This window comes from Phalacrocorax aristotelis, chromosome 1 (genome assembly GCF_949628215.1).
Source record: "Phalacrocorax aristotelis chromosome 1, bGulAri2.1, whole genome shotgun sequence".
In the NCBI taxonomy this organism is placed as follows: Eukaryota; Metazoa; Chordata; class Aves; order Suliformes; family Phalacrocoracidae; genus Phalacrocorax; species Phalacrocorax aristotelis.
Window position 1 is genome coordinate 130,460,536 of NC_134276.1, and position 26,339 is coordinate 130,486,874.

At 48.3% G+C, this 26,339-nt stretch overlaps 1 protein-coding gene across 1 annotated transcript; it reads right to left on the reverse strand.

Moving 5' to 3' along the window:
* Positions 1–626: 626 nt before the first annotated feature.
* On the reverse strand, positions 627–26,339 carry HGD (homogentisate 1,2-dioxygenase). Its single transcript, XM_075107264.1, has 14 exons — positions 26,189–26,339; positions 20,702–20,773; positions 18,096–18,184; positions 16,237–16,342; positions 12,262–12,321; positions 11,718–11,809; positions 11,041–11,075; positions 9,794–9,873; positions 9,576–9,675; positions 7,114–7,238; positions 6,406–6,510; positions 5,089–5,215; positions 1,605–1,786; positions 627–989 (listed from the first exon to the last, which is right to left on the reverse strand). The coding sequence occupies exons 1-14, from the start codon at positions 26,201–26,203 to the stop codon at positions 858–860; spliced, it is 1,320 nt and encodes a 439-aa protein (XP_074963365.1). The 5' UTR covers positions 26,204–26,339; the 3' UTR covers positions 627–857.

A 26,339-nucleotide genomic window follows, 5' to 3' on the forward strand; every position in this document is an offset into this window, starting at 1 on the left:
TCCTGGTTTCCAGCCTACTTGGGGTTTTGCTTTCTGCCCCACCCCGTGGAACTCACCACCTGGGGATAAGGCTTGCATACTCCAATGAATTTTGAGGTCTTTCACGATGTTGTCTGCACTTGAGCTTTCTTCCAGGTACCTTCCCAGGAGCAAATGCCTGGACTGGCCAGACAAGCCCTTTCACATTTGCTATGCTGCAAGTTAGCACTTAACTAGGGACAGAATTTGTCAAATGCTGACAAGTCGATGTTGAAGGATGGCCAGAGCATGGGGTTGGAAAGGAAGCTTTCCCTCACTTAGCAGTGAAGTGTTTTGGATTCTCCAACCTTTTCTAATTTGAAGTCTGCTTTTCTGACAACCAAGTCTCTCCTTGGCAACCCTCCACAAAGCAGCAGGTTGAAATGGCCTGGTCTAACAGAAGGCTTAGGTCTGCTAGAGCCTTCAGCTCTGTTTGGAAAACAGAGAGTATAAAATGCTTTGTTGACCCCTAGTTTCTCTCTGTGAAAAATGCACTGGGTTGTGTTTCCAGGAGGTCCTGTGAACAGGGCTGGCTGTTGCCTCGTATCTGCACCAGGTACAGCGTTCACTCCAACGACACATAGTGAGAGCAACTCAAGTACTTCAGCTTCAGTGTGTCACCAGGAAAGCTTTAATTAGATACTTGAAAGTTAACAATAATGGTGGGTTTTTTACTGCATTCCCAAATTACATAGGGATGATCATTTTTGCATCTTGGTGGCTGCTGGAAATACCATTCTCTGCTGGAGCACTCTGCATTGCCTGAATCGACTGTGCAACCACACGTAGGTATGCTGGATTTCCATGTCTTCATTCATGTATTACAAGCAAGAAATATTTTACTTGTATTTAGGGTTGAAATGGCTTTTCAGAGGTTCCCAGCACTTGTAGTAGTTTCTATCTAGGCGGTTGGAGGTCTGGAGGCCCCATTTGGTGACAGCCAGACTGAGGGACGATTCAAACATGAAGGCCTGTTGGCAAGAGGGAAGGTAGGTTAGGGCAAGAGAGTGAGAGTATGCATCCAGCAAGGTAGCTCTGCTCTACCAAAAGAGGAGTTGCACACATGGTTCAACCCTGACAAATTCTACCTCCAGCCTGATCAACCCAGGGGGAGAAAGCCCTTCAGAGCTGGCATTGCAATGTTGGTATTAACCAGGTCTCAGGAGTTACTTTGGATTCCCTGCATACCCAGGAAGGCCAGGTTTTTCCAAAAGCTCTAGTTCAAGGTCTGTTGATCATCACCGTTAGAATTTAGGGGGTGGAGAAAGGAGGACAATCAGTGGTTTCATTTCTTTGTCCATAGGCTAAGACAAAAAATAAATTAATCAGGTTGAAAATTCCCAGCTTCCTGCTCAGGCAACACTTTATGTGAGCAGATGATCGAAGCTGCCTGGCATCACATGCCTCCAGGGGAGCTTTTGGGAGTTGAATGGTGCTGATCAGGTAAAGGAGGTGAATGCTACAGCCATTTTTGTCCAAGTACTTTTGCAACTTATCAGCAAGAAGCTAGGCTGTACTTTGACAGTGGCACAGCCGCAACATGCCATACTGTATTCGAAATCTTACTGGGTCCCTTGGCTCCTTACCATGGTCCCTTCTGCCACCCTCTCAGGCTCCAGCTTGGCTTTGCTCGCCTTCTCAAAACAGTCGGCATCCGGCCCATGAGGAGTCATCATGCTGTGCAAGCTGGCGCCTCCAGGCTGGAAGCCTTCCTCCTTTGCTTCGTAGTGGCCTTTGATGAGTCCCATGAACTCACTCATGCAGTTCCCTGCAGGAGGCATAGAGAAGAGGTTGCAACACAGTGTGATTAGGTGGCATCCCACCTGGGCTGTGAGCTTCTTGAAACCCACGAGCTAAGCTGCACCAGGCAGTAGGTGGTGTGGAGGTTCCTAAGCAGGGCATCACAAGAGAGGACATCAGGGATCCTATGGGTGATGCTTATAAAGCTGTAGAGGTTTTATTCCACTCTTAATTAGCTGGATTCAGAAATTGAGAGCTCCCTAATGAAGGTACATTGATGTTGGTAGACCTGTGCTTTTCCTATCACCTCAAGCTGTATAAGTACTACACCTGCATATGGACTGCATGGTGTAACCAGATAATTACAGGACTGGATTAGAGATCTTAAAGCACTGGAAAGAAAATTCAGTATAATCATCCCTGTGTTATGGGCACTGAGGCACAAAATGGCTGGCTGTCAATCTGGTGAGAAAGCCTAGTATGCTGTCCCAGGTTATAAGCTTGAAATAATTTTGTTTGATATACTTCTATCACCTCTAGTCCAGCCAGGTGCTTCAGTACCTTATGCTTTTGATTCGTGCATTATTTACTTATTTCTCAAGAGCCACCACATGCCCAAGGACAAGCAGCCAAATTCCTCATTCCCCAAGGAAGTATGTTTTCAATCTTCTGAATCTCATGGAGGAATATACCACTAACTAAGGTAAAGATGGCGATATCTAATCATCCAGTACTTAATGAGATATGCTCTCTGTAAGGGAAATAGTTTAACAACTGCCATCCCAAACTTTCAGCTTTACTAGACCTCGTGTGATGAAACAATATGGCAACTTTCTGCTTAGCAGTCAGTTTTTGCAAAACCAGGACACGCTTCTGTAGCTATGTTATATATAACCCTTTTAACCACTGGTTCGGCCTTTGTTAAGGGTCTGAAATGTTTAACAGCAAAACTAATTTAGCTCAAAGCAGAGTTGGCCTATATATGTATGAAAACATTTATTAATTTTCATCCCAAGTTGTCAGTATCTCCTGTAAGACTGGGTTGTTACAGGCTTTTCATTGAACTCATTCATGTACTGTGCCTGGGGCACTCAGACTTCTGTACAGACCCTAAGAGCTGGATTGCCAACGTGTCTGCAACCGGACTTATACCATTGCTTACGAAGAATGGGCTGGTGAGTAGGAAACCAGGCTAGGACTTAAGAGATGAGCTGAGTCCAGTTTCTTATTCATTCACAGATTTCCTATGTCACCCCAAGAACTCAGGTGCGCCTCCATTCTCTATTGGTAAAATAGCATTGTCCTCTACAAGAAGGATGCTGTGAAGCTAAAATCCATTAGTAGCTATTAGATATTAGGTCCCACTGTAATGAGAATCACACAAGTACTCTCTCAGACACAGATGCAATATATGGTATAAAAGCTGTGTCAGACACATTTTTCAACCCATGGTCCAAAGACCCTAGGCATAATTCACAGCCCCCAGCTATGTAGAAAGATAGCCAAGGGAAGACAGTATTTATGAGCTGCACAACCACCTTTGTATGTGAAATTCTTACAGTGTCTAGGGGGAAATTTTTGGACCACCATTGCTATATTTATACTTGGGTTAAAGTTAAGGCAAGATGAAAACCATGACTCTGCATGTACCAAAGTTCTGTGAACAGAGGCTTTCTACTTGAGGAGAGGAGGCAACGGGATTTCTGGCAAACAAAATAGGCCTCTTGTAAAATATTTGGAGAAGGAAAGTCCAGCAGCACTGAACTTATGAAACCACAGAGTTGCTCCATCCTGTTATGCCTCTCTAATGGTACAAGATTCTCATCACCACACTAATTTCAGAAGGAATTAATGTGCAGTGTCTTGATTATTGGCTGTTGCAATGTCTGCCTTACCTACTCAAGCTCTGCCCCTCTGTGGCTGGGTGAGAGTAGACAACCAAACTCCTCATCATGGGTTTAGAGCTCAAGCCTATGGCCAAGGTACTGTGGTCAACTGAGTAGCTGTGGTAGCTGTCTGCATGGGTACTCTTAGCTCACAACACGGGCAAAAGCATGAGAGTTATTTCAGCCACCTTTTAGAACAGACTAAGCAAGGCTGAACAACTTCATGTTGTTCAACACAATGTGTCTTTGGAAAGTTAGCACAGCTCTGCTGATGCGCAGCAACTGAATCGTGGTAAACCTGCCATGTGTCTCAAATTTTTGGGCCTAATAAAAGAACTAATTGTGATCTGGCATGATCCCAACTGGTCAGGAGACATGTTTCCATGTCACACTCATTATTGGGAATGAAAGCAGAATGAAAAGGAAGGACTTTGCCTGTGGGACTTACTCAGATGGTGGCACAGCTGCCTATTTTGCTTGCAAGCGCCACTAATTCTGCTAGCCCCCAAGATGCTTGGAAATATGTCTGAGTAGCAGGAGGAGCTGGCTATTAAACAGTGATTAGTAAGTGTGCAGAAAGCCTCTCAGCACTTCAGAGTGACCATAGTGTGACCTTGATAGCTTCTGAGATGGGTTCTTTTAGCTGTTGACAGAAAGGAGTGCAGCACAGGCAAGCTTTTTCCCTCAGTCTCATAGAGCAGGTTGCCTCACCCCTACCCTGGAAGAGCAATCCTATGTGTGCAACTGGATTTCTAGCATCCATTCAATGCAACATGTGGCCATGGTTTGCCAAGATAAAACCAAAAAACTGCCAAACAGAAACCGGGTCTGGTGATGGCAACCAAATCCCTCCAAAATCAACCAACAGCCTGAGAAGGAGCCCAGTTCCCGATCTCTGGCTTCTTAAACACCAGAGGTACCTCCATCACTGTGCAGGTGGTGAAGAAGGGCTGAGGAAAGCCAATTCAATCCTTTGCTGTAACTTTGATCTCACCCTGTGAGTAGCCTTGGGCAGCTCTACATCTCTCTGCTTCTCGCCATCTGATGTCGTATTTTCCTTTCTCCTGTTCTTTATCTAGGTACTCTAATGATATATTAAGCAATTCATGGCTGGATGACAGGACAATTTCTGATGCATTTGTGCAATGCCAAGTCCAATATGCGTCCGGTCTCAGTGGGAGCCCCTTGAGTACAGATGCATCCATCTATGCAGACACTACCAGCCCTATCACCTCTGAGTTTTCCTGAGATGCTCTAAATAAGAACGTCTTTGGGTTTGTTGGTTTTCCAGGGAAGACCAACTGACTCCAAGAAGCTAACTCTAACTGTGCCAAGGGCAACAAAGCATACTGCTTCTTCCCTGCATGTGCTCTCAAATAAATGGAAGTTCAGTTTTTTTCCTGCAGTGCTGTGCTCAGGGACAACTAACAAAGGGCAGACGTACGGTGGTAGTATGGTGGACGGAAGGTGTTGTTAGCTACACCCCATCGTGGGGGGAATATGACAAAGTCAGCAAGTGCCACTCCAGGACGGGTCGACTTGGCTGTCAGGACAGTGAAGATAGAAGGGTCCTGAAAAAAGCAAAGCAAAAAGCATGAAACAGAGCAGGGCTCAGAACTATCTGCTCAGGTCATCCACCCAGTAAACCTGATTGATACAGCCTCTCCCTTGCCAAAATACCTTTACCACCTGTGCCTGGTGGTGTGGGTGAGAGTTGTAACCCTGTGTGACAGCACCCAGCATCTTGATCCCATGCTGAGCATGGGAGACAAGTGATGGGGACTGGATGGTTCTTCCATTAGGCAGCCTTGGAGAGCCTTCCCTGCCCCAGCAATGATGCCCTTGGAGCCAGTGGCACAGTCGCAGGGGAGGGACAGCCCCGCAAGATGGGGTACTGTCATTCCAGGAGCAGTCTCCAGCACTCCTCCTAACATGAAACCATACCTCTTCCTTAGCTGGTTACAGAGGACAGGAACATCCTGCTGGAGACATCTAGCCTCACAGCACTGTTAGTTTACAAACAGGGAGAACAAAGTGCAGAGAAATTGTGTCTTGTTTCAAGGATTTTTGAAGTCTCTAGTTCAGTAAAGTGATTTTCTGGGCTTTGATCCCCAAACCAGCCTTCTTCTGGCAGGTTGTTCTGGAGTTTAAATGATTCTTTCTGTTGGTTGTCTCACTAGAAACGCTCCAGTCTCCTTGCACACCCACTTGCAGAAGCAGTTCCAAGAGATGGCTGCGGGCACCTCTCCCACTGGGCTGGCTTCCTTTTTAGAAGAGCTGCTCACATTAGTTTCAGCTTTAGATACTTTCCATAAGATCAATAAATTATTGCAATGAAAACTGCCAGCTTTTGAATGAGTTTCAGCGCTGGGCTCAGAGGAACCAGCCGAGGGAGTCTGCGCAATTGCAAGAAATAAATCAAGGCAACAATCTGTAGCAAAAGTCTTTTTGCTGAGTTGTATGATGTGTGTTGGCTTCAGTATTCAGCTCACCTCCAGGGCGCAGAAATTCTACGCTAAGCTGCATAAAGCTGTTTAAGAAGCTGGTCCACTTCCAGTTATGTCTTTGTACCACAAAGGAGGTTATCTTTCTCTACAAGAGCTTGGTTTGGGCCCAGGGAAAGAAGCACAAGAGATTCCGTACTGTTTCTTACAGCACAACATATTTTTTAACAGGTACTGAGCCCCTGGAGCTCAGGGTGAGTTTGGATGGTACGGTATCCATACAGCATTGCTCTGCCTTGCCCAGCTCCAGAACTTACCGCATGGTCAAAAGCAACAGCATTAATGACCATGAATTTTTCCAGATGGTATTTATATGGCGTGTAGTTCCCATGCCAGGCTACAACATTGAAGGGGGAGAAATCCTACCAAAGCAAAGAGACAGAGCATTACCATACACAGCCTTCCAGCTTGCGGCACATATGCGAATTTCTAATTTGGCTTTTTGCCAAATTAGAAATGGGTTTAGTGCTGGTGAGAGGTAGACCAGCAGCCTAGAGCACAAAAGCCCTTTAGGCACAGCCCGGCATTGCGAGGACATGAGTTTCCTCAGCATTTCCACTTGGTGAACCTCAGCCCTCTCTCAGTGGCTTGAACTGCCCAGGCAGTGCCCAGGCAGTGTTTGAACAAGGCCAGCTGCACCACTGGCTCTCTGGTAGGGAAACCCTGGCTTTTCTCAGCAGCCCCAGCTCCTCTTTTCTACTCTGTTATTATAAACCTCTGGAAACAGTGAGGCAAAGACCATCATTGAGTCTTTGGGCAACCAAGTCTTCACAAACACTTCTTTCTAGACTGAGGAGCCTTACCTGGGAAGATGAATGACCCAATAAGGCAAGGGCTCAGTCCTGCTCCACTTAACCCAGTAGGATCTCCTAAGACTACATGCATGCTACTGAGTTGCATATCCCAGGCCATGCACTGGCAATCACTGTGCTTCAGTGTTACCTGTTCTCCAGGAGCATCCTCACCTGCTGGGCTGCAAACAGCTTGCCCTGGTACTTGCTGATCACCGTGTAGCCTCCTGGCACTTGGCGGTCCTCATACCACGCGGTGGGTACCAAGAAGTCACGTGGGTTGGCCAGGCCATTGGCTCCTGCGAAAGAGAGAGATGCCAGAGCCCTTTGGGCAACCTGCAAGCAAAGCGAGAGGCTGGTGCAATTTCCTGGCTTTGTGAGTGCCTTTCTGCATTTTGAATGGCCTTACTGCTTCTTGGCCCACCGCAAAGCCTGAAATAGTCATGTACTTCTTGTGCTCCTATGAGCGGGCAACTGTAGTACATCGTAGCATTTAAGTCCATGCTCCCCTTATGTGACTAAGACAGGTCTCCCCTGGTTCCCTTCTGAACAAGATTAATATTCTATCCCCAATTAAGGGCATGTAAAAATTAGGAATTAAGCAAAAAACAGAGGGTGAATTGCTTTGTGTTCCTGGACGTCCTGCTGGTTGGACACTTAGCCATGCAGAAGTTATGAGGCATGTCATGAGGGGGGCAAATACATTTCTGAATGCTTGCAAAAAGAGTAATAAAATAAGGGCTAGTGATACCTACAGAGTTGGGTCATACTGAGGGGTTGGTTAGCGTGAGGGGTACATTTTCAAAGTGCAAAGCACCATACGGGTGCTGCAGTATTATTATTTTTCTCATTAGTATTATTGTTACAAAGTGGTTTTGAATTTCTTGGATAAAAATGCAGACATTACTACCTGCTGCAGTAGTGCTTTTCTCCAGCTGTCATTTTTCAAGTGAAAAGTGAGGTTAGAATAAAGTAAGACTGGAATACAAAGGATCTTGGTCTCTGAAGGGAAGGCAGGTGGGTGGTGAGAAGAGGAGCTCTTGTAATTACCACCTCCTGAAAAGGTTTACAGGCAAGTGCACTAATTTTCTTTTCTTCAGAAAGTAAACCTTATAATAGATTCCTGCCTTCTAGAGATATTAAAAAAAAAATCCCCCAAACCCAGTCCAGCAGTGTCTGAAAAGCTAGCTAATGGGAAAACTTGTTACAAACAGGCTGGAGCAACAATATCAATAATCAAGTGGAGCAGGCACAAAGCGTAAGAAGTGGGTGAAGGCAGGTAACCTCAGCTGGATGAAAGAAAAGCTGCTAAAAAATCACTGTAGGCTCAGTGAGGAGAGAGATGTGCCCAGCACATCACACAGGAAAGATGCTCGAGCAAGGTCCCATTAAATGGCTGCAAATTGGGTTGGCTCCCCACTGCAAAGGCTACTGGCTTCAGTTTCACTATGGCCATGAGATGTTTGCAAAGGCCCTCTGCATGCAGACGGGCCATGCCAAGCTTGTTACTGATTGATAATACCTAGTCAGTTTGCTTCAGACATGGCCAGTCTTTTAGATCTCACTGAGAGCTATAAAACAAGCCCAGTCTAGTGAGGGAAAAAAACAAACCCAACCTAAAATGAAAATGAACCAAGCCCAAAACACCAGTCTGAAAGTGGAGAACTATTGGTACCGGTTTTGTAGTTATTTTAGCTGTTACAAGGGAAATTTCACTTCCTTTCCCTGAGACAATCTTAGTAGCAGTAACCAGGAGGTGTTTTTCTCAGCAAGAAAAGTTTGGAGGTGAGTAGTCCAGGGATAAGGAAGGTGAAATAACTTGAGCTGAGCACCTCTGGGAAGCTGGCTGGGAAGTTGCAGTGGGGACAGCAGGGCTTCACATGCTGTTCACCCCTGCAACATCTTTGTCATGGCAGCAAGAGGCTGTGCCTTCATGATCTGTGACACTGCACAGACCAGGAGGCAGCTGGAAGAGAGGATCTGTGATTTATGAGTAAGCTAGAGCTGTGCTCAGTGAAGGCAGATCCACCCTGGCAGCACAACATGGAGATGTGAATGTGTTGCTGATCCTAGTCCTGGGCTGCTCAATTGATTGATTTTGAATTCTCCAAGGAGAACAGCTTCTGACACTAAGGCACTCTAGGCTCTCTAGAACACCTCTATTCACAGAGGTGGGAGGGAAAATACTTGATTAAATCTAAAATGGGGCTTCAGGAATATCAGTTGCCTCTGAAATCTGCCTTTCCTTTTACCAGGTAAATTATCTCCTATTACTCTAATTTATGCCATATCTGTAAGGGATACCAGTGGTGATGGCCTGTTGAGTTTATTTTGGTAGGAACAGATTCAGAGCCAGCAGATGGAGACTTCCAGATCAGAAGGGTAAAGAGAAAGGGAAAAGGGGAAGAGAAATGGTCCCTTCAGTCCCAAGGGAATCTTGGGACAACTGAGCTGTCACATTTTTTAAGGAGGATGCTTGCTCTGCTGGGGAATAACGGTGCTGGGATGGAAAGCATTTTTGGGAAGGAGTGTGTGCACAGGAAGATTTATTATGTAGGAGATAAAAGGATGGACTGGGGTTTGTAATTCCTGGCTGTCTCTATGAAATTCACTGTAGGTCTGATGGAGATTGTTACCAATGGGTCCCAGGTCAGGCAGCTCAAAGTGTGCCCCGTACACCTCCAGGATGTAGCCTCTGGTCTCTCCAAACACCTCCACACTAAAACGCATTCCTTGCTGGAAAATAAAGGAAGATAATAGGATCCTCCCAGGACTTCCCTGAGAAACCACAAAGAGCTGAATGCAGGAGCTGGCTTCCTCTAATGTCAGGCTCTGAGCCACAGGCAGCCCTTACCTGGATGACACAGATTTCATTGGGCTCCACTAGCATCTTCCCAAACTCGGTTGTGATGAGCAGTTTCCCTTGCTGAGGCACTGTGAAAAAAAATACAGGCAGAGGAGCTGAAGCAATGTGGTGAATGCCTTCCTCTCTGTACACCAAGAGCACCTGGGCTCCAAGGAAGAGGAATGGGCCCTTTCTGACCCTGCTTCACTGCGGGACCGGGCTCCCTCTCCCATGCAGAGACTTGCAGCAGAGGTGTCTGCACAGGAGGGAGAGCTTCCAGACCAGCCCCATGGCCCCTGTGTCATAGCGGGTGCCTGCGTGAGGTTAAGCCATCCATCATCAGCTTGTGTTCCTTTGACACAGGGTTTGTGCCACAGACACTAAGTCCAGATAAATGGGTCCTGATATATTCAGGGCCATACCTGTCCATATCATGATCTTCATGTAAAACAATGCACATACCCATCCTTGCCACGTCACCAGCAGTGTGAGATGTCTGGGACAAGCTAATTCTCCCTGCTTCCTGAGGGTAGAAGTAATGTATAGTAATTCTGCCTTATTTTCCTGGACTGTCCTGGCACAGGAGAGCTCACATTTTGACTTGAAAATCTAGCAGATTTACAAAACCTATCCTAGCACTTTTCACAGCACTGAGGGAAGTGAGTGAGAACAATTTATTAGCCATTTTATGGGAGAATTGTTTCTGTTGGTTACCCCAAGGCATTTCTGTCCCTTGGTCAAGAAAGACACAAGCAAATATCAAGCTTCTTATACCACTCGGAATAATTTTTGGCATGTGCACACTTTATGTGCCAACCTCAACACTATTCATGGCAGTCTAGTTGCCTGAGGCTGGCAGAGAATGTGAGCTAAATTGCCATGCCAAATACTCTTGGACTGAAGCAATGAAGGCATCTAGCTGTAAACTGTTCAGAAATCCTGAGGCTTATGTTTTCCAGAAAACCTCTACCTGTGGTGTGCCTAATACCAATCTGGGGAGTGCTGGAAAGTGCTGGGAGTGCTGGGTCACTGCTGAAAACCAAAGTTGAGGTCTGGCAGAGATGTGCTCTCTCTGAGCTGCACAGGGGTAGTGTAACCAGCCCAACAGCCCACCAAATCTGGATGACCTGAGGGTGAAGCCAACCCTCCCCTCCAAATCTTGGCTGTAGGGCCCAGGCTCTGGAGAATAAGAGACAGGCATGTGGCACCCCAGGTAGACCCTTGTGGGGAAAGGAAAAGCTGAAGCATCAACTCACCAATTAGGAAGTCGCCATCTGAATTATAAAGGCATCTAAAGAAAAAGGACAACAGGAAGGTCAAGGTGCTGTCAGCCCCAGGCACACACCATGACCACAGCTGGGGAATTTTGAGCTGGGAGGTTGATGTGGCAGAGATGTCCCCTTCTGCACCAGAAATGCTATTTGCAGGTCAGTGAATGCGATATACGGGCTGGTGCCAAGGAGGCAGGGAGGTTTAATGTGCATGGCCTGGAAGCAGGATCTCCTCCAACCTCTGCCAGGTCCCTGCCTTTATGGCCATGGGTGCATCAGGCACTGTAAACTGGGTGGCAGGGCTGACTTCGCCCATGAGCTGCTGCAGAGGGTAGCGATGCCCATCAGAGGCTGCATGCGTGATGACCTCTGAGGAGCAGCTCTGGTCCCTGGGATGAGAGCATCTGGATCCAATACATCCTCTCTTGCTGCATCCCCATGCCCAGCTCCCTCCTCTTGGTGGCTCCCCACCTACTCCCCCATGGAGCACAACCTGCTTCACAAACACCCTCCATGAACACCTTTGCCCATGCACACAGGAACAAAGGAACATAGAGACAGCACCTCTGGGAGCAACTGGACTCGAGCACAGAGCCAAAAGACATACACACGCAAGCAGCCAGCCCGGGGCAACCTGAGCCTCCAGCACAGCAGTCACTGACCTGTCGAGCATGGAGGTGTTGCAGACGAAAATATGGACGGCGATTCCATTGCGTCCTCTGGGGTCGCCAGCACCACACAAGGTGTGCAGTCCCTACAGGCAAACCCAAAGCACTGGGAGTGAGCAGCAGACAGGGGCCAGCCCCCTTTCCTCCCCTCATTCCAACCCCTTGCTGGGGCTCACCCCCTCTCCCTGCTTCCTGTACCACTACCAGCCTGTCTACATATGGCCTTTGGCCAAACATGTTAGCTTTACTTTAATATCTTATGGGTTGCTTCGCAATCCATGTAAGCTGGTGTTTTCCAGCCGAGGGACTGAGGAGAGCTGGGGCTTGGGGCTTTTTTGAAGAGTTCCTTGAAAGACAATGATGAAAATCAAGTCTACTGGCAGGTGGTTGAAAACTGGGATCCTCTCCCCTCCCACAGATGCCCAGAGGTGTCAAAACCACTGTGGCTAGCCCAGTGCTGAGCACCCCATGTGCTTTTCTACCCCCTGAGGGGAAGCAGAGATGAAGGATGCCTGGATGCCCTGGTCCCCCAACTTACGCTCACAAAGTCCAGCTTATTCTGAGGGGCTTTCGGGATCTCGAAAGGCTTCCATCGCAGCTAGATTGCAGCAAATGAAAAGCAAGAAAGCAGTGCCAGTGGTTATGATGCAAACAGTGGCAATTCAAAAGAAAGCAGACCCCTGTACTGCCCCTGCTTGTCTGCCCTCTGCCAGCTGAGGTAGCTTTCATTTTTCTCTTTGCCTTGCTTAATTTAGCTTACAGATTTCTTTTGAGTAATGGAGCTTTTTTCCCTTTAAATCATTATTTTGTAAAATAATTGGCAGACCTGTGTAGTGCCAAGGTTAAAAAAAAATCCTGTTTAAAAGCTGTCTTTTCCTCTATTAGTAACAACACCTGAGAGCAAAGAAATTCAGATCAGCTGGCTTTCCACAGCCAAATTGTCATGGTCCTGTGTTCCACTCTGCACTGGGTGATTCACTCCCTTCATGACCTGAGCATAACACTCCTGTTTGCATCACCTCATTTTCCCCACATCTGAAGCAGAAATATCTCTATCTGCATGAGTGGGAGCTGTGAGCAGCAGTAATTACTTCTTGCAAAGCCTGTCAAGATCCTCAGGCAGAAGATGCCAGAGGAGTCCGAAGTATTTATTACCACTAATACCATATTAAGGGTATTGCAGCTCTTGGGGATGAGGTGCTGTGGCTGAGAGCCCCTCACTGGGGAGGGGTCAGTGCAGACCAACCCAAACACCCAAAATTAGGAGGATGTTGACATGGTCAGCTGCCAGATATATCCCCTGCATCGATACACTTGACCCCAGATAAAAGTGCCTGTGACTCTGGGCATGCACGAGAACATTTTCTTGCTTTTAGCTAGCTGACCTAGCAGTTCTTGACACGTTTTTAGGCTGGTGCCCTGAGAAAACAAAGCTTCTGGGACTCTGTGTCCGTGCCTACCACCCCGCAAAAATTTGAACTACGTGAAATTTCAGCTAAATTGGAAAGGGATGCAAAGATACTAAATTCCCCCAAGCCTCATGGAAGTTTTCATGACCCAAATCAAAATGTGGGTGCCCAGGTAACTTGTCAGGCTCTCCTGGAGAGCCGGCCTCAGGAGGAATCAGGCAACTGCACCCAGCGAGTGCATCTGTGAGTAAAGCTGAGTGAAGCAGGGGCTCATCGCTAATTAATCAGCTGCACCCCAGGCCTGGCCCTGCAGCGTGGCCCTCTCTGCTCTGCTCTCCAAAGCCATCTGCTTCCCAAAGGCATCCCACCACCACAGCCTTGCAGCAGCCCTGGGTCACCTGGGTTGGATCCATCCCTTGTCCCTTCCTCCCCCTATCCCATTTGCTGCTGGGCAGAAGCACATTTTCCTCCTCAGGAGTCGTAGGCAGCTCCGTGCTGGTGGTGCCTGCTCAGGGTCGCACTGCTGGTGTGCCAGGTGAAGGGGAAGAGGCTGCTGCAGAAGCTGTGTATTCAGGATGGATACCAAACATACCCGCCAGCAGATCAGGTGTGACCCTTGCAAAGTATCGACACCTCACAGATGAGCCAGTAAGATAGTGCTGAACCTCAGGTTTTGCTTTTGGACTTCTTTAAAGCATGTTTTCCTTTGGTTTCCCAGACATGAGCCAGAGCCAATGCAAAGTGTGGTCAGAAGGTGCTCCAGAGCCTGCTGCCACCTCCAGCAATAGGAGCCTTCCCTGGCTCCTATTAATTTCAAGGCAGCTGTGAAGGCTAGCAGAGGCATCCATTGTGAACTGTTCCTCTAATTATTGTTTTAAGCCTTCAGGGTTGGAAATTGGAACCCAGTTGACAGAAACCATTGGGAAATACTGAAAGAAAGAACAAATAGAGGGATAAAGGGAGAAGACCTTGAAGGCTGGCGGGGGAGAGAGAGAGGGAGGGAGAACAGGCCAGAGAAGAGAAATAAATATCAGGTATAAAGAGGTCTAAAGGGAAGCAAATTTTCTAACTGAGGAATATGAAAGGTGACAGTAAGTCTACAGATGAAGTAATAAGTATAGTGCAGTTCCTGCATAACAGCTTCATTTTCACTTTGGTCCTTGTGGAGTTGTCATTCTTGTGGGACAAGGAGATCAGGAAATCAGTTTGGCATCCAGCCCATTGATTGCAACTGAAAATGGTGCCTGGCCCCTCTCCTCCGAAATGCTTGAAAACTGCAAAGCCATGGCCTGGCTCTGCATGCTGTTTGTCTGGTGCATCTCTGTGGCATTTGGGTTTCACCGATACGAGAAGAATGACCACCCTGAGCCAGAAGAGAAGTTCAAGGCAGCCAGAGGCAGCCAGCACCAGGTGTTTAAAATGGGGAAGCTTTTAGTGTTGTTTCCCTGCTGTATGATCCATGAGCTTCGTGAGATATGTCACCTCTGTGTTTACTATTAATTTAGAGGTTTTCTCTCTCCAAGGTTTGTCGAGTCACTTTTTGAAGCCACTTGGATCCTCTGGCAAGAAATTTCACTGTGTATGCATTTATTTCTTTTTTTTTAACGTGACATTTGTTATTGGTATTAATTTTCTCCCTGCCTCTCAATCATAGCTTCCCTTGGTCATTTCTGTTCCAGGCTGGAGAGAGCTTTCTTCTATTTCAGCATGGATGCCACCCCATATTTTTTTATCACCTTTGTCCCTGTTTCTCTATTGTCCCCTGTGCCTTTTATAATTCTGCCATTGCCTTTGGGCAGCCTTAAAGGATATTTTTCCCCATTGAATTGAATGATCTTTGCATAAGGTAGCTCCATATGGCCACCCTTTTAGATGGATGACAATTGGGAAAGCTCCTTAAGTGAGCTGGGCAAAACACAAAGCACTGCAGGAAAGCGTCAGACTTGTCCAACAGACTAAACCTGGTCTCTGGCTCTGCTTCAGAGAGGATGCAAAGGAAAGCAGGAAGATGGCTCCCACTAACTGACAGGAAATAACCCCTCTGGTTTTGGCGATTGCTGTTGAAAACTGTGACAGAGAGAGTGGGCAGGAGCTTTGTTGTTGTTCCCTTAGGTAAAAGATGTACTACACGTAAATGGCTTGAGGTGCTTGATAGCCGGGCGCATCTTGGAATTACTGTAATCATAAATAACTGTAATGGTAGATGCAGGCTGAGAAAGGGCACCAGGGATGGATGAGGTGGTAACAGAAGTCATTGGAGTTTCATTTGGGAAGGGGCACAAAAGGCACCTAAATACGAGCTTCTCACTGTTCCTTGGTCAGTGGCTGGAAAATGTATTCCAGCAGAACTATGAAAGTATTTAGGCAAATGGCAAGGCTGCTGGGAGGCTGGAAATTAGCTAAGGATGATGCATCAAAGGGCAAAACCTGAGTGGAGTGAAAACCGATGACCGTGAGATGATGTTGGGAGGAGAACGGCAGGAGGAAAGAGTCAGATTAGCAAAGCCAAATGTTCTGGGGCTGGCAGGGAAGAAATCATGATTAAAGATGATGGCAAGGCCGTAACAGTGTAAGACAAATGCCATGTCTCTGTGTGACTCTCCAGAATTAAGCTTGATTTCCCATGAGGACTGCAGAGAAACAGGCTGGCAGCCAGCAGCCTCTCCGAAAGCACAGGAAAGGAGGGGACAGGTGGCAAAGACATGCTCCTGCTCTGCCTGCTGGGCTGGGGTGTGATGAGCCTTTGATGGGGGAAACTGAAAAGGAAGAGAGAGCAGCCTGAGAGGTGGCCAACAGGAGCCCCCAGGGGAGGTGCTGGATAGCACAGACCAAACCCTGTGGCACTGCGGCCGTGCTGGGAAGCAGCACAAGCATCCATTGAGTTGGGAAGCAACAAGCATCCGATTGAGAGCTGTCCTTCCTTGGATGATCCATAGGTGAGGAACAACGGGTGGCAGTCAGAACCTGGCTCCTGTGTTGGCCAGACCCCCAGATCCCCAAAAAACTCTTCTCCAACCTCTTGCAGTTCAGTGCCTTTGCACCCTGGTTAGTTTAATGTCTGACTGTCCTCCTGGCAGGACCAGGGCTCTTTCCAGCATGGTTACCTGGTTAGGGTCAGGCTCAATTTCATCCCAGTTGTGTGTCAAATGGCCTTCCTTGAGAGGCTTGAAGGGTTTGTGGCAGACTGAAGGTAGGATCCGATACAGCCAGCTACAAAGAAGGAAAGGACCTGGATTAGCCTGGGGAAGAGGTTAAACCCTCTGGGTGGCTGTTGGCTGGTTGAGCTTCTAAAGGCATGTATAACATTTACATTGGTGGCAACTGGGCAAAAGGTGTATTAAATATCAAGCACCAGCTCACAGCCAGAGGCTTCCAGAGAGATAGTTGTTTATTACAGGCATAAAATGCAAATAAAAATACATGCTGTTACATGTAGGTAAATGTCTATATGTGTTTTTACATATAATTAAATACATTTACATTCACACACATGGATATATATTCATATAAAAATAAAGATACAGCTTTATATGTGTCTGAAATACAGCAATCTTTGAGGTGGAAAAAAGCCTATTTAAACACAGCTACAACGCAACTCAGGCAAGACAGGGACAAGCACGCTATCTGACTGGAAGTACAGAAGAGCTTTCAGGAGACAGAAGGTCACAGCCATTATCTGAATTTGGATGGATTACTGAAAGTAGCATGCTATGCCTGGCTGGCCATGCCCATAGGACCACCAGCAAGCCCACGCAGCAAAGACCAGAGTTTTATGTGGCATGATGCTTTGTACTGCTGTAGGAAGTCTCCCATGCCTCCATCACTGCCTGGGACCGTTCACTCCCCTTCCTTGCTGCCTGCTGTGTCCATGGCTGCAGCCCCTGCCGCCCCCACTGCTCCAGCAGCCGTTGCCAGTATCCGCACGCTGTGCACAGGCACAGCCAAGCCCGAAGCTGGGCTTTTAATCAGGCAGGAGAGCAGAGGTAATCAGGAAAGCCTGAGCTGGGCAGGGCTGCCAATGCCTTTGATGTGTTAACAGCAGTGGTTGCAGTTTGGGTGGGTGGGAGTGGGGAGGAGGGAGCTCCCCCTTGAGAGCTGGAAAATTTCCATCAAGGACATCTTCATGCAGCAAACAATGATTCATCCCTTTCCCACGCACACCGCAAACTGGCACCAGCCTGGAGAGCAGAGCTCTGCTAGGCAGCTCAGATGATACATTTGCCTTTCATTTGAACGAAGAACAGAAGGGACAGAAAAGCCACCGTGGGAGAAGCAAAATGAGAAACCCATCTTCTGCAAACTGGTCAGCTGGAGCACGATGACTAGGACAGAGCTCTGGGACATTTGCTGCTGGCTGGAACAAGCTGTCCCCAGCACTGCTAGGGACGCAGGGGAGTAAGCAGCGTGCTGGGTGCCTGGCACTGGTCTGGGCCCCTGGCCAGCCCCAAAAGAGGTACAGCCTGAGCTAGTGCCTCACCAGCCCCAGCCGGCATGCAGGAGTGTCCCTTACAATGAGAGAAGAGTCCTGCTCAGAGGCTTGGTTTTGACATTGTCCATCAGACGTTCACCAGTGCCAGTTGCAGTGGTGATGTTTTTGCAGTGGCATCAGGGCTGAGACACTGAGGTTGTTTCACACAGCCCTCTTGGGACCATCTGGCACCTGTGAACATCCCTTCCCCTTATTCTCCTTGCTCAGAAAACCATTTTCTTCCCCATCCAGATACCCTCTTTCTCAGTGTTTTCACAACCCACTCACCCCACCTGACCATGCTCTCCCTCTTCTGTGGTTTTCTGCCCTTGCTCCTCTGCCAGCATATGGTGGAGGTTTTCAGATGCATGCTTTGCCACCTCATCCACCCTGGCTTGCAGAAAGCACTGGTGGCACAGAGGTAGCCTTTCCATTGCTGCTCGCCACTCACCCCCAGCACCCCTTATCACCCGCCCACTGCCAGGGTCATGATACCTTCGCTTATTCGTGGGCCGGGGACAGGTGAAGGCAGAGCCCGAGAGCTGTTCAGCATACAGGCCATATGGGCAGACTTGCGGGTTATTCTGAATGGGAGGAGAAGGAAAAATAAGGAGTGAGAGGCAGCAGCACGGGATTTAGCTCTGGAGCCCCTGGCAGAGGGCCACAGCAGGAACCCAGCACCCTGATGCCATAGACTGGATTGTACTCCTGAGTCTGTCCATTAGCCCAGTGGTTGTGTCTTCTTGCTCCTGTGAGACTGGATCCCCTGTGGGTACCAACCAGACCCCAAAACCCATTCCCACATGCAAGAGGCTACAGAAGTACGCTAAGGAGTTTGCACAGCCATTGGGGCAACATGCCTGCTGCTAGAGCAAGCTGTACAGGGCAGTGCTCGTTAGAGTCAGCAACAGGAGCATCAGGGAAAAGAGGATTATTCGCAACACTTAGAGACTGCAAAGCAGACCATTATTATGCACAAAAATTTTGAGACCAAGTGTTCAGATGGGTTGCCCCAGACCATTGTGTCTGGCTGGCTTTCCAGAGGGCTGATAAAGATGCACAGCAGCTGCACCTTTGCTTCTTCCCTTCTATGCACTAAATGCCCCCTTCTTCTCCTGCCCTCTGGCAGGGGTGCCCTGAGCAGGCATTTGGGTGGTGTGCTGCTTCCTCCCGCCAGTGCTCTTTGCCGCCCAAGGGTGGGAGTGACTTGTGTGGGAACCTTTGCTTTTCTGCAGGGCTTCTGCATGGTGACAGTCCTCCTTTGGAGTACAAAGGGGACACTTTCTCCTTTGCAGAGCCATGGTTAATGACTAGCACAGGTTTAGCAGCCCTTGTGAGTTCATAACTGAAGGACAGATTCCTTCTTTTCAGAGAACAGAAGCTAAACATTTGGATCTAAGTAGGCCAGCATCTATTTGTTTGAGATCAGCAAGAAGCAAAGGCATCCAAGAACTGCAGGAAATACCCTGATGGGACAGTCATACACCATTTGCTATCCCATCTCCCTCCTGCAAGGTATAGTTTAGTATCCTGTCATCCTGCTGCGGCTGAGCACGTCAGCCATCCATACGGTATCAGACACTGCCCTGACAGGTGGGCAGAAGGAAGAGGTAAAGCTCTCATAATGCACGTAGCTTCCAGCCCTCAAACTCCATCTTGTCAGTATGGGTATGCAGTGAAGCAGGGGGATCAATAGCCCTTGTCATTTTTATCTTAGCCAGCACTACTGCAGAAGCCAGTCTTATAAATACTGCAGAGGAGAAAAGATCCACCCCTGGGACTGGAGATTTTTTTGTCTAATTTGTTTTCAGATTTTTCTATTAACTCTTTTGACACTGAGTCCAAACTCTGTCCAGATGAGGGTACCTCCACCAGAAGCTGGAGGGGTCTTCTCGCCTGGAAAGTGGTGCTGCTCTGGGAAATTACGAGAAGCACATTCACCACAGCCACTGCCTGTTCAGACCAGTTTTAAGGTGCCTTTTTCATACATCTTTTTCTCCTCCCATCTGCTATAGCCAGTCTCAGAAACAAGACACTGCACCAGCTGAGCCACCAGTGTGATCCAGCACAGAAGTTTTTCCTTCTTGTGGGCACACCATAGGCTGCAATGCAGACCTAGGGGACATATATACTCATTTAACATGTCCTAGTGTTGTGTTACTACCCACACTTGCACACAATGTGTAAAACTACAGAACTGGGGAGATCCAGAAAACTCAGGAAAAACAAAGGGTGAAGTTCACTGTTTGACCTTAATTCTGCGGGCCTCTTTGCACACAGGATGAAGAGGAGCTGACTTGCACCAAGGGATGTAATTCACTGAGCATAAAATGCTGCCATCCAAGTCCAAGGGATTACAGGGCATCCAAGGGAGGTCACAGTCAGCCTCAAAATGTGTGCTCGTGTGAAGGAGACCAGTGTAAAGGAGATGAGAGTGCATTAATTCCTCAGGGTTTTGTTCTTGCCTCTGCGGACAAAGTGGCTAGCATCACATGGGTCATGATTCCTTTCTTTAAAACAGAAAGACCCACGTAATTTATTTTGATCTAACATGCTCAGAAGTTACTTACTTTTAAGAATTAATCTTGTGAGTTTACTACTACAAGTGTTCTTGTCCCCTCCCTACAAAGGAGCTGCCCTCCTGCCAAAGGCTTTGTCGCTTTATGGCTTCATTGAACCCAGTTCCTACAGAAATCCCAAAAGCCACCTCTCCTGCATGACCATATCTCTCTGCCAAGCTTCAGACTTCTGCTTCAGTTTATTCCAGAGCCGACGTGCTCCTTCTCAGTGTGGCTGAGCCACTTCTATTGCAAATTCCTTTTGGAAAAAATTATGTTGAGCAGAGCTAATTTAGGCAAGTCTTAACTCCCTAGGTGAAACTTGGAAGCTCACAAGTAACTCAAAAATAGAAATATGAATGGAAATCTTTAATTCCAATTTTTGCCAGCATCTTATTATTCCAGTCCTGCATAAAGAAGGCTCCTGGAGACTTTTGTGGTGGCAGAGAGAAAGGAAACATGTTAAGATGAAAAGAAGCCCAGGGAACAGATATTCACTCTATTTCATGTAATTTTAATAAAGCACTTTAAAAACCTCAGTACCTGTCCCTCCGGTAAAGCTCCTGGACAGCGTGGGTCCTCAGAAACATGTTCGTTTCCAAATCCCGACATGTACTGTAAAATAAACCACACAACTCATCAGTGTTTTGAGAACATGAGCAAAATCTCTCCAGAAAACCCGTACATTTCTTCCCATGCTTTTTTTTCCAGGCTCTTTGGTATGCATTAAGACTTTCTCAAGCATATTGCCACAGACCATTTTCATAGCTCCTGGCTTTGCTTCATTAGCTAACCGTATGGTGGACTGGGAAGCACAGACAGGATTTGCTCTTCTGCTAAATTTGCAGGTACCTTTTGACCACCTTCTGCACCGCGCAGGCACTTGAGAAAAAAGCCAAATGTCACACATACAGTCTGACTCAAGAACAACCGAGTGATGTATAGGAAGAAGAACTGCTCACCAACATTATGGAAGTGTGCTAGCACCATCCAAGTTAAATCTGACTTCACTTGAATCATGGATGTTCCAAAATCTGCAGACTGCCTTGAAAATTCAAGCACTGAGCCATGGCCCTCAGATGCTCAGGGATTGAAACTGGGAGTCATTTGGTTGTCAGGTTCTTGTGATACATCCCTGTGACCCTCAAGAAAAAGGTCAGGATGTAGTTAGGATGGGGGAGGAAAGGAAACTTGGCTGGGACTTAAACTGTGTCACTGATTTGCCCTAAATGAGTATCACCCAGTTGGGTGTCCACCATGGTAGTAAGCAAGAATTAATCTATTACCAGGTGATAATCTGGTTTTCTAGGGTGATGTATACCTGAGAGACCCATGGTTGAAGAGAACTTCTTCCATGCCTGCTCTTCCTACAGCTGCTGTGGTCTGAGAGAGAGCATGGCTAAAAGTTGCAGGACCCCAGAGGGTGCAGCTAAGAGCTTTGTGGGACTAAGAAAAGCCCCACAGTAAACCTGAGACACACAGGGAAGCAGGTATAACAGAGACCTTAGCTTTCCACTGATAGAAATGTAAATACAGTCCCTTCAGATGCTATAGAAAGGCATGAAGCGACTCTGTTGAACTCTGTGTGAACGCAGAGGTGTTTTGGCAGCAATCAATGGTTCAGCTCTATGGCCTGGGGAGAGAGTTAAATATTAATGCTCCCCTCTATCAACTGCAAGAGTAGCTTGGGCTACTCATCTGCCTTCGCACAGCGGTGCTGGGATGGCAAAGCCCAAGAGTCCCAACACTTGGCTGACACATGCATGCTTGCTGCGACTGGGTGGCTGCGGCACTGCAATGCTGCTGTGCCCCAGCAGCTGCCTGGGGGTCCCAGTGCTGGGGAACCCCAGAAAGCGGCAGGCAGCCTCCCTCGGTACAGGGTGACACCCCAGGAGGCAGAGGTCTGACAGGAAGGTGCAGTAGCAAAGCCCCTACACCTGGTTTATTTTATTATTATAGTGCCTGGATTATTTACCCAGCGGTTCTCAGCCTTGTACAATTTGCAGTTGTCCCCCACCCCAAAACCTCCCAGTGTAGCACACACTCAGAGAGCAAACCTGAAATCTTCTGAAAAACTGTCTGCTTTCCTCAGGCACCTTTCAGCGACCTGAAAGAAAAGTCCATTCCCAGGGGGAGCCAGGCTGGCTGGAAGCCTTGCTTAATCTGAACCTGAAAACATCTCGGTTTCCATCAGTTCAGGGAGGATATTTCTCTCCTTCTTACAAACAAACATACGTTGCTAGGACTCTGCTCTCCACTGGGTTCTGCAAGAAGCATATTGATATGCAAAGCAGCAGGTCACCTAAGCAGCCTTGGCAAATGTATTGTACTGGAGCATTTCTTTCTTTTTTTTTCTTTTTTTTTTTCTTTTTTTTTTAATTTTCTTTTTTTTTTCTCCCCTCCCCTCTTTTAAACGGAAATGCAGCAATATCTGAAGGGACTGCAGCAGTTCCAGAATTAACTGAGACCTCCGCACTGCATCCTCCTCTACCAGCAACTGTAAAGGTGGTGGGAGCATTTTTCCTGCCGGGCAGCCTTGATGAAATGGGAAGGAAAGGGGGAAGAGGAGGAGGATGGGGGGACATGTTGATTTTCTGGAGGCATAGCCAGCAAAGCCCAGTGGGTTAATGCAATATACAGGCTGCTTTGCTGAGCACCACCTGCAAAATGCTCAGTGGACAGCTGGGAGGGGACATTCTGTGGTTCTTTGGTGGGTTTGCATATCTGATAACCAGTATGTGCTCCCCAGCAGCCCCCTGTCGCACTGCTGGGGCAAGGAGGGAAAAAGGCACAGAGATTTTGCTGTGAGAAATCCATCCCCTGACCTTCAGGCTAAAAAGCTGGTGACCTGCACAGCTGGCCTGCCCATCCACATTGCCAAAAGCCCCTTTGCTTCTGCTTGCTGGGCCAGGGGAAGGAAAGAAGACCAACTCAGCAGCAAGCATCACATGCCAGCAGCTGCTCCATGCCCATGTTGGTGCTGTACTGCACCTCGCCCGGCCCCGTGCGGGCAGCTCGCTCTGGAATGCAGCAATGTGGGCAGCTTCCCACTGGGATGGACTGAGAGCCGGTTCCTTGACTGGGGGCTGCAGAGTGGCTGGTCATCACCCAGAGATGTAGGAGGCTGGGGGGTCTGGGACAGGGGAGCTGAGTCAGGGAAGAGGCGGTGTTTGGAAAAGGGTGACATCGCCCCACTGCCCTGAGAGTGGGAGCAGAAGATGCTGCATCATTGTTTGGTCAAATCAATTATTCCTTGCCAAAAAAAAAAAGAAAAAAAAAAGGAAAAAAAAAAGAAAAAAATTAATCCTCAGGTACTGCATCGAGGGCTGAAAAAAAGACATTGGCGGGACTGCAGCTGCAGGAGGGGAGATTGTGCTACCGGTGATTTATCACCCTGAGTGTAGCTCCAAGACTGCCTGAGTGTTCAGTATGGCTTTTCTCATTTGCTCATCTTGTTTTGTCTTCCCCTGTGGCAGACCTCAGAGACGCTTCTCTCCTCTCCACGCCCTTAAGGGTCAGTGTCCAACACTACTTGGGCTGCCAAAAAAAGCCGTACCACACCAGCTCCCCACATGCGTCAGAGGTGTCATGCTCCAGGGCTCTGGAGCACGACGTGGGGACCCTGCCGATGCAGGTCGGTGGGGAGCAGCAGTGCAAGGGCCAGGCACACCATGGCTCTTCTCCCTGCTGACCCTCTGAGCCCACCTCCCACCTCTCGGTTTGTGTTGCACAGGGTGGCCCAAGCCAGGGGAAATAACCCCTTTCTGCCTGCCCAGCACCTGCACCAGAGCATCTTTTCTAGGCAAAAAAAAAGCCTGGAAAGATGGAAACCAACCCTTCTCCATGAAATGGCACCGTGTTTTTAGTCCAAAGTGACCTCCCTCTAGGTCTCTGCCTGGCCTCCATAGTTCCTAGCCAGGTTGGGTAGGTTGAAGGGCACTATTCTGGTAATTGGGCAGGTGGTTTCTCTGTAAAACAGAAAGTTCTCTGAGGTCCTTTGTTTTCACTTCTGCTTTAATTCCTGTTGTTATTTTGCTCGAGATCCTGTAGCTTTTCATGCAAATGGAATCTTAGGAATTCATCTGACTCCACTTTGTTTTTTGTTTTGTTGTTTTTCAATAAAATGAGTGAGATAAAAGCCCAGCAGAGCATAAAAAATTCAGCAAAGCTCATTGATTGGAATAACTGGGACGCAAAGCAGAGTGCTCGCAATGGGTGTCGTGCTCTGACCTATAAACCATAACCTTTTGTTCACTGGATTAGACAGCAGGCATGGGAAAAACGCATTTGAAGTCTGAACACATAGACTGCAAAATAATTAAGGTCCTTCTTCAAATGCTGCATAATACATATCTCTATCAGCTCCTGCTGCAGGACACAGGAAAATAACATTCATCTCTAGACAAAAGCCATGGCACTTTTTGCATCAGCTCAGACCAATCCACACGGGAGTGTCTAACACAAACCTGCAGAAACAGGGACGTGAGCATTCGGGGCAATGAGTAGGGCAGGCCTTTCACCCTCTGCGCAGGGCTCCACAGCCTCCTTGCAGGGTAAAACCAGAGCGCCCAAACCGGAGCTCTACCCCAAGGCTAACATTCCTGGAAGGAGCTGCCATCTTCCTGATGTCCCCATAGCCCTCTCCTCCAAAAGTCCTGTGGATGGTCCAGGACCAGGTCCTTCTTAAAAGGACCTACCCAGCTCCAAGGTGGGTCAGGGCATTCGGTGGAGGAGGGAGGAGAAGGACGGATGCTGGGAGGAGCAGAGAGGAAGGGTAAAGCAACACTTTTGGAGGAAAGATGCAAATAGAAGTTGGGCTGGGGAGAGGTGATGACAGGGTATGGATGTATATGACCTCTTGGAGAGGAGGCGCTGGCAGAGCAGCCCGCTCCCGTGGACAGCTCTGGGCAGACCTGTGCTCAGCCTGCAGCCACAGGCCAACAAGGTGTTAGGGTCTGCCTGGAATGAGTCGGAGACAGAAGATACTGTCAGGCCACTCATCTGCAGTTGTATTGGGGCTAGACTGCCCTGCTGCTGAAAGAGGATAGTGAAAGGTGAGGGAGGTCAGGGACAAGCTGGGAAGAAGTATGGTGGAATTTTACTCTAAGAGGAGACAGGACTCTTCAGAGATGAATAAGAAGACATGTAAAACCACTAGGTAAAATAATGAACATCGCAGAAGGTGGTGAAAGAACGTACACATGTATCTCAGGCATACCCAGAGCTAGGAAAAAGCTTAGTAACAATGACAGCCCCAAAGTCTGGGGAGAAACGCGATGGTCCTGCACAAGCCCTTGACACCCACAGTGGTCCTGGGGTGAGCCCTTGCTGCTCCTGCCTGCTGCAGCATTACTCACGTGCCCCGATGGCCCCAGGGTGGCTGGCCCCTCGCTGCCACGGCGAGGTGCCAATGAGGTTCAGGGTTGTGACCCTCGCATTCCTACTCATGAGCCATAAACCCACCACATCCCGCCCTTCTCCCCAAACTCCCCATGCTCTGACAAATGGTGGTGGGGAAAGCTCCCGCTGGCTGCACTGCTGGGGCTCAGAGAGGAGGGCCTGGCCAGAGTCCCTGTGTGTCAGCGTGCCTTGTGTGGGGGACTGAGAAACTGCCCCAGGCTGGAGCCACTGCTCCCCTGGGCTGCCAGGGAAGATGGCAGCCAGGCTTGCAACATCTGGGCAGATGTTACAAGCCAGATTTCATAGGCTGAGGAGGAAACACCCCTCTGGCAGCCAGGGCAGGAGGAGGGGTGCGTGCAGAGGGCAGGGGAAGGACAAATCCTGCGATGAAGAGGTCCTGTGCTGGGACAGCCTGACCAAGAATGATTTCCAAAGGAGGAGAAGAGGGAGAGAAAAGCCTATTTATAGATGAAATGCAGCAAAAACCTTTAACCCAATAGACCTTTAAAAACACACCTTGAAATACAAAAGAGGGGCACTCTAAAATGAAACAGACACCCAAAAAATGGTGTCAGCAGAAACGGGGTGCCCACAGCCAGTACTGGTGGGTTGTAGCACCCAACCCCTTACCTGCAAGCTCATCATACTCCTCCTGGTCCTCCTGCTCTTGGAGCAGACTCAAACCCCAAGCAAGTATCTGGCCGAAGCGGCCTGCCAAGCAGAGCCTGCTAGCTGGTTGACCGAGCCGGGCTGGTGGCAGGCTGACAGTGCTGGAAGTGAG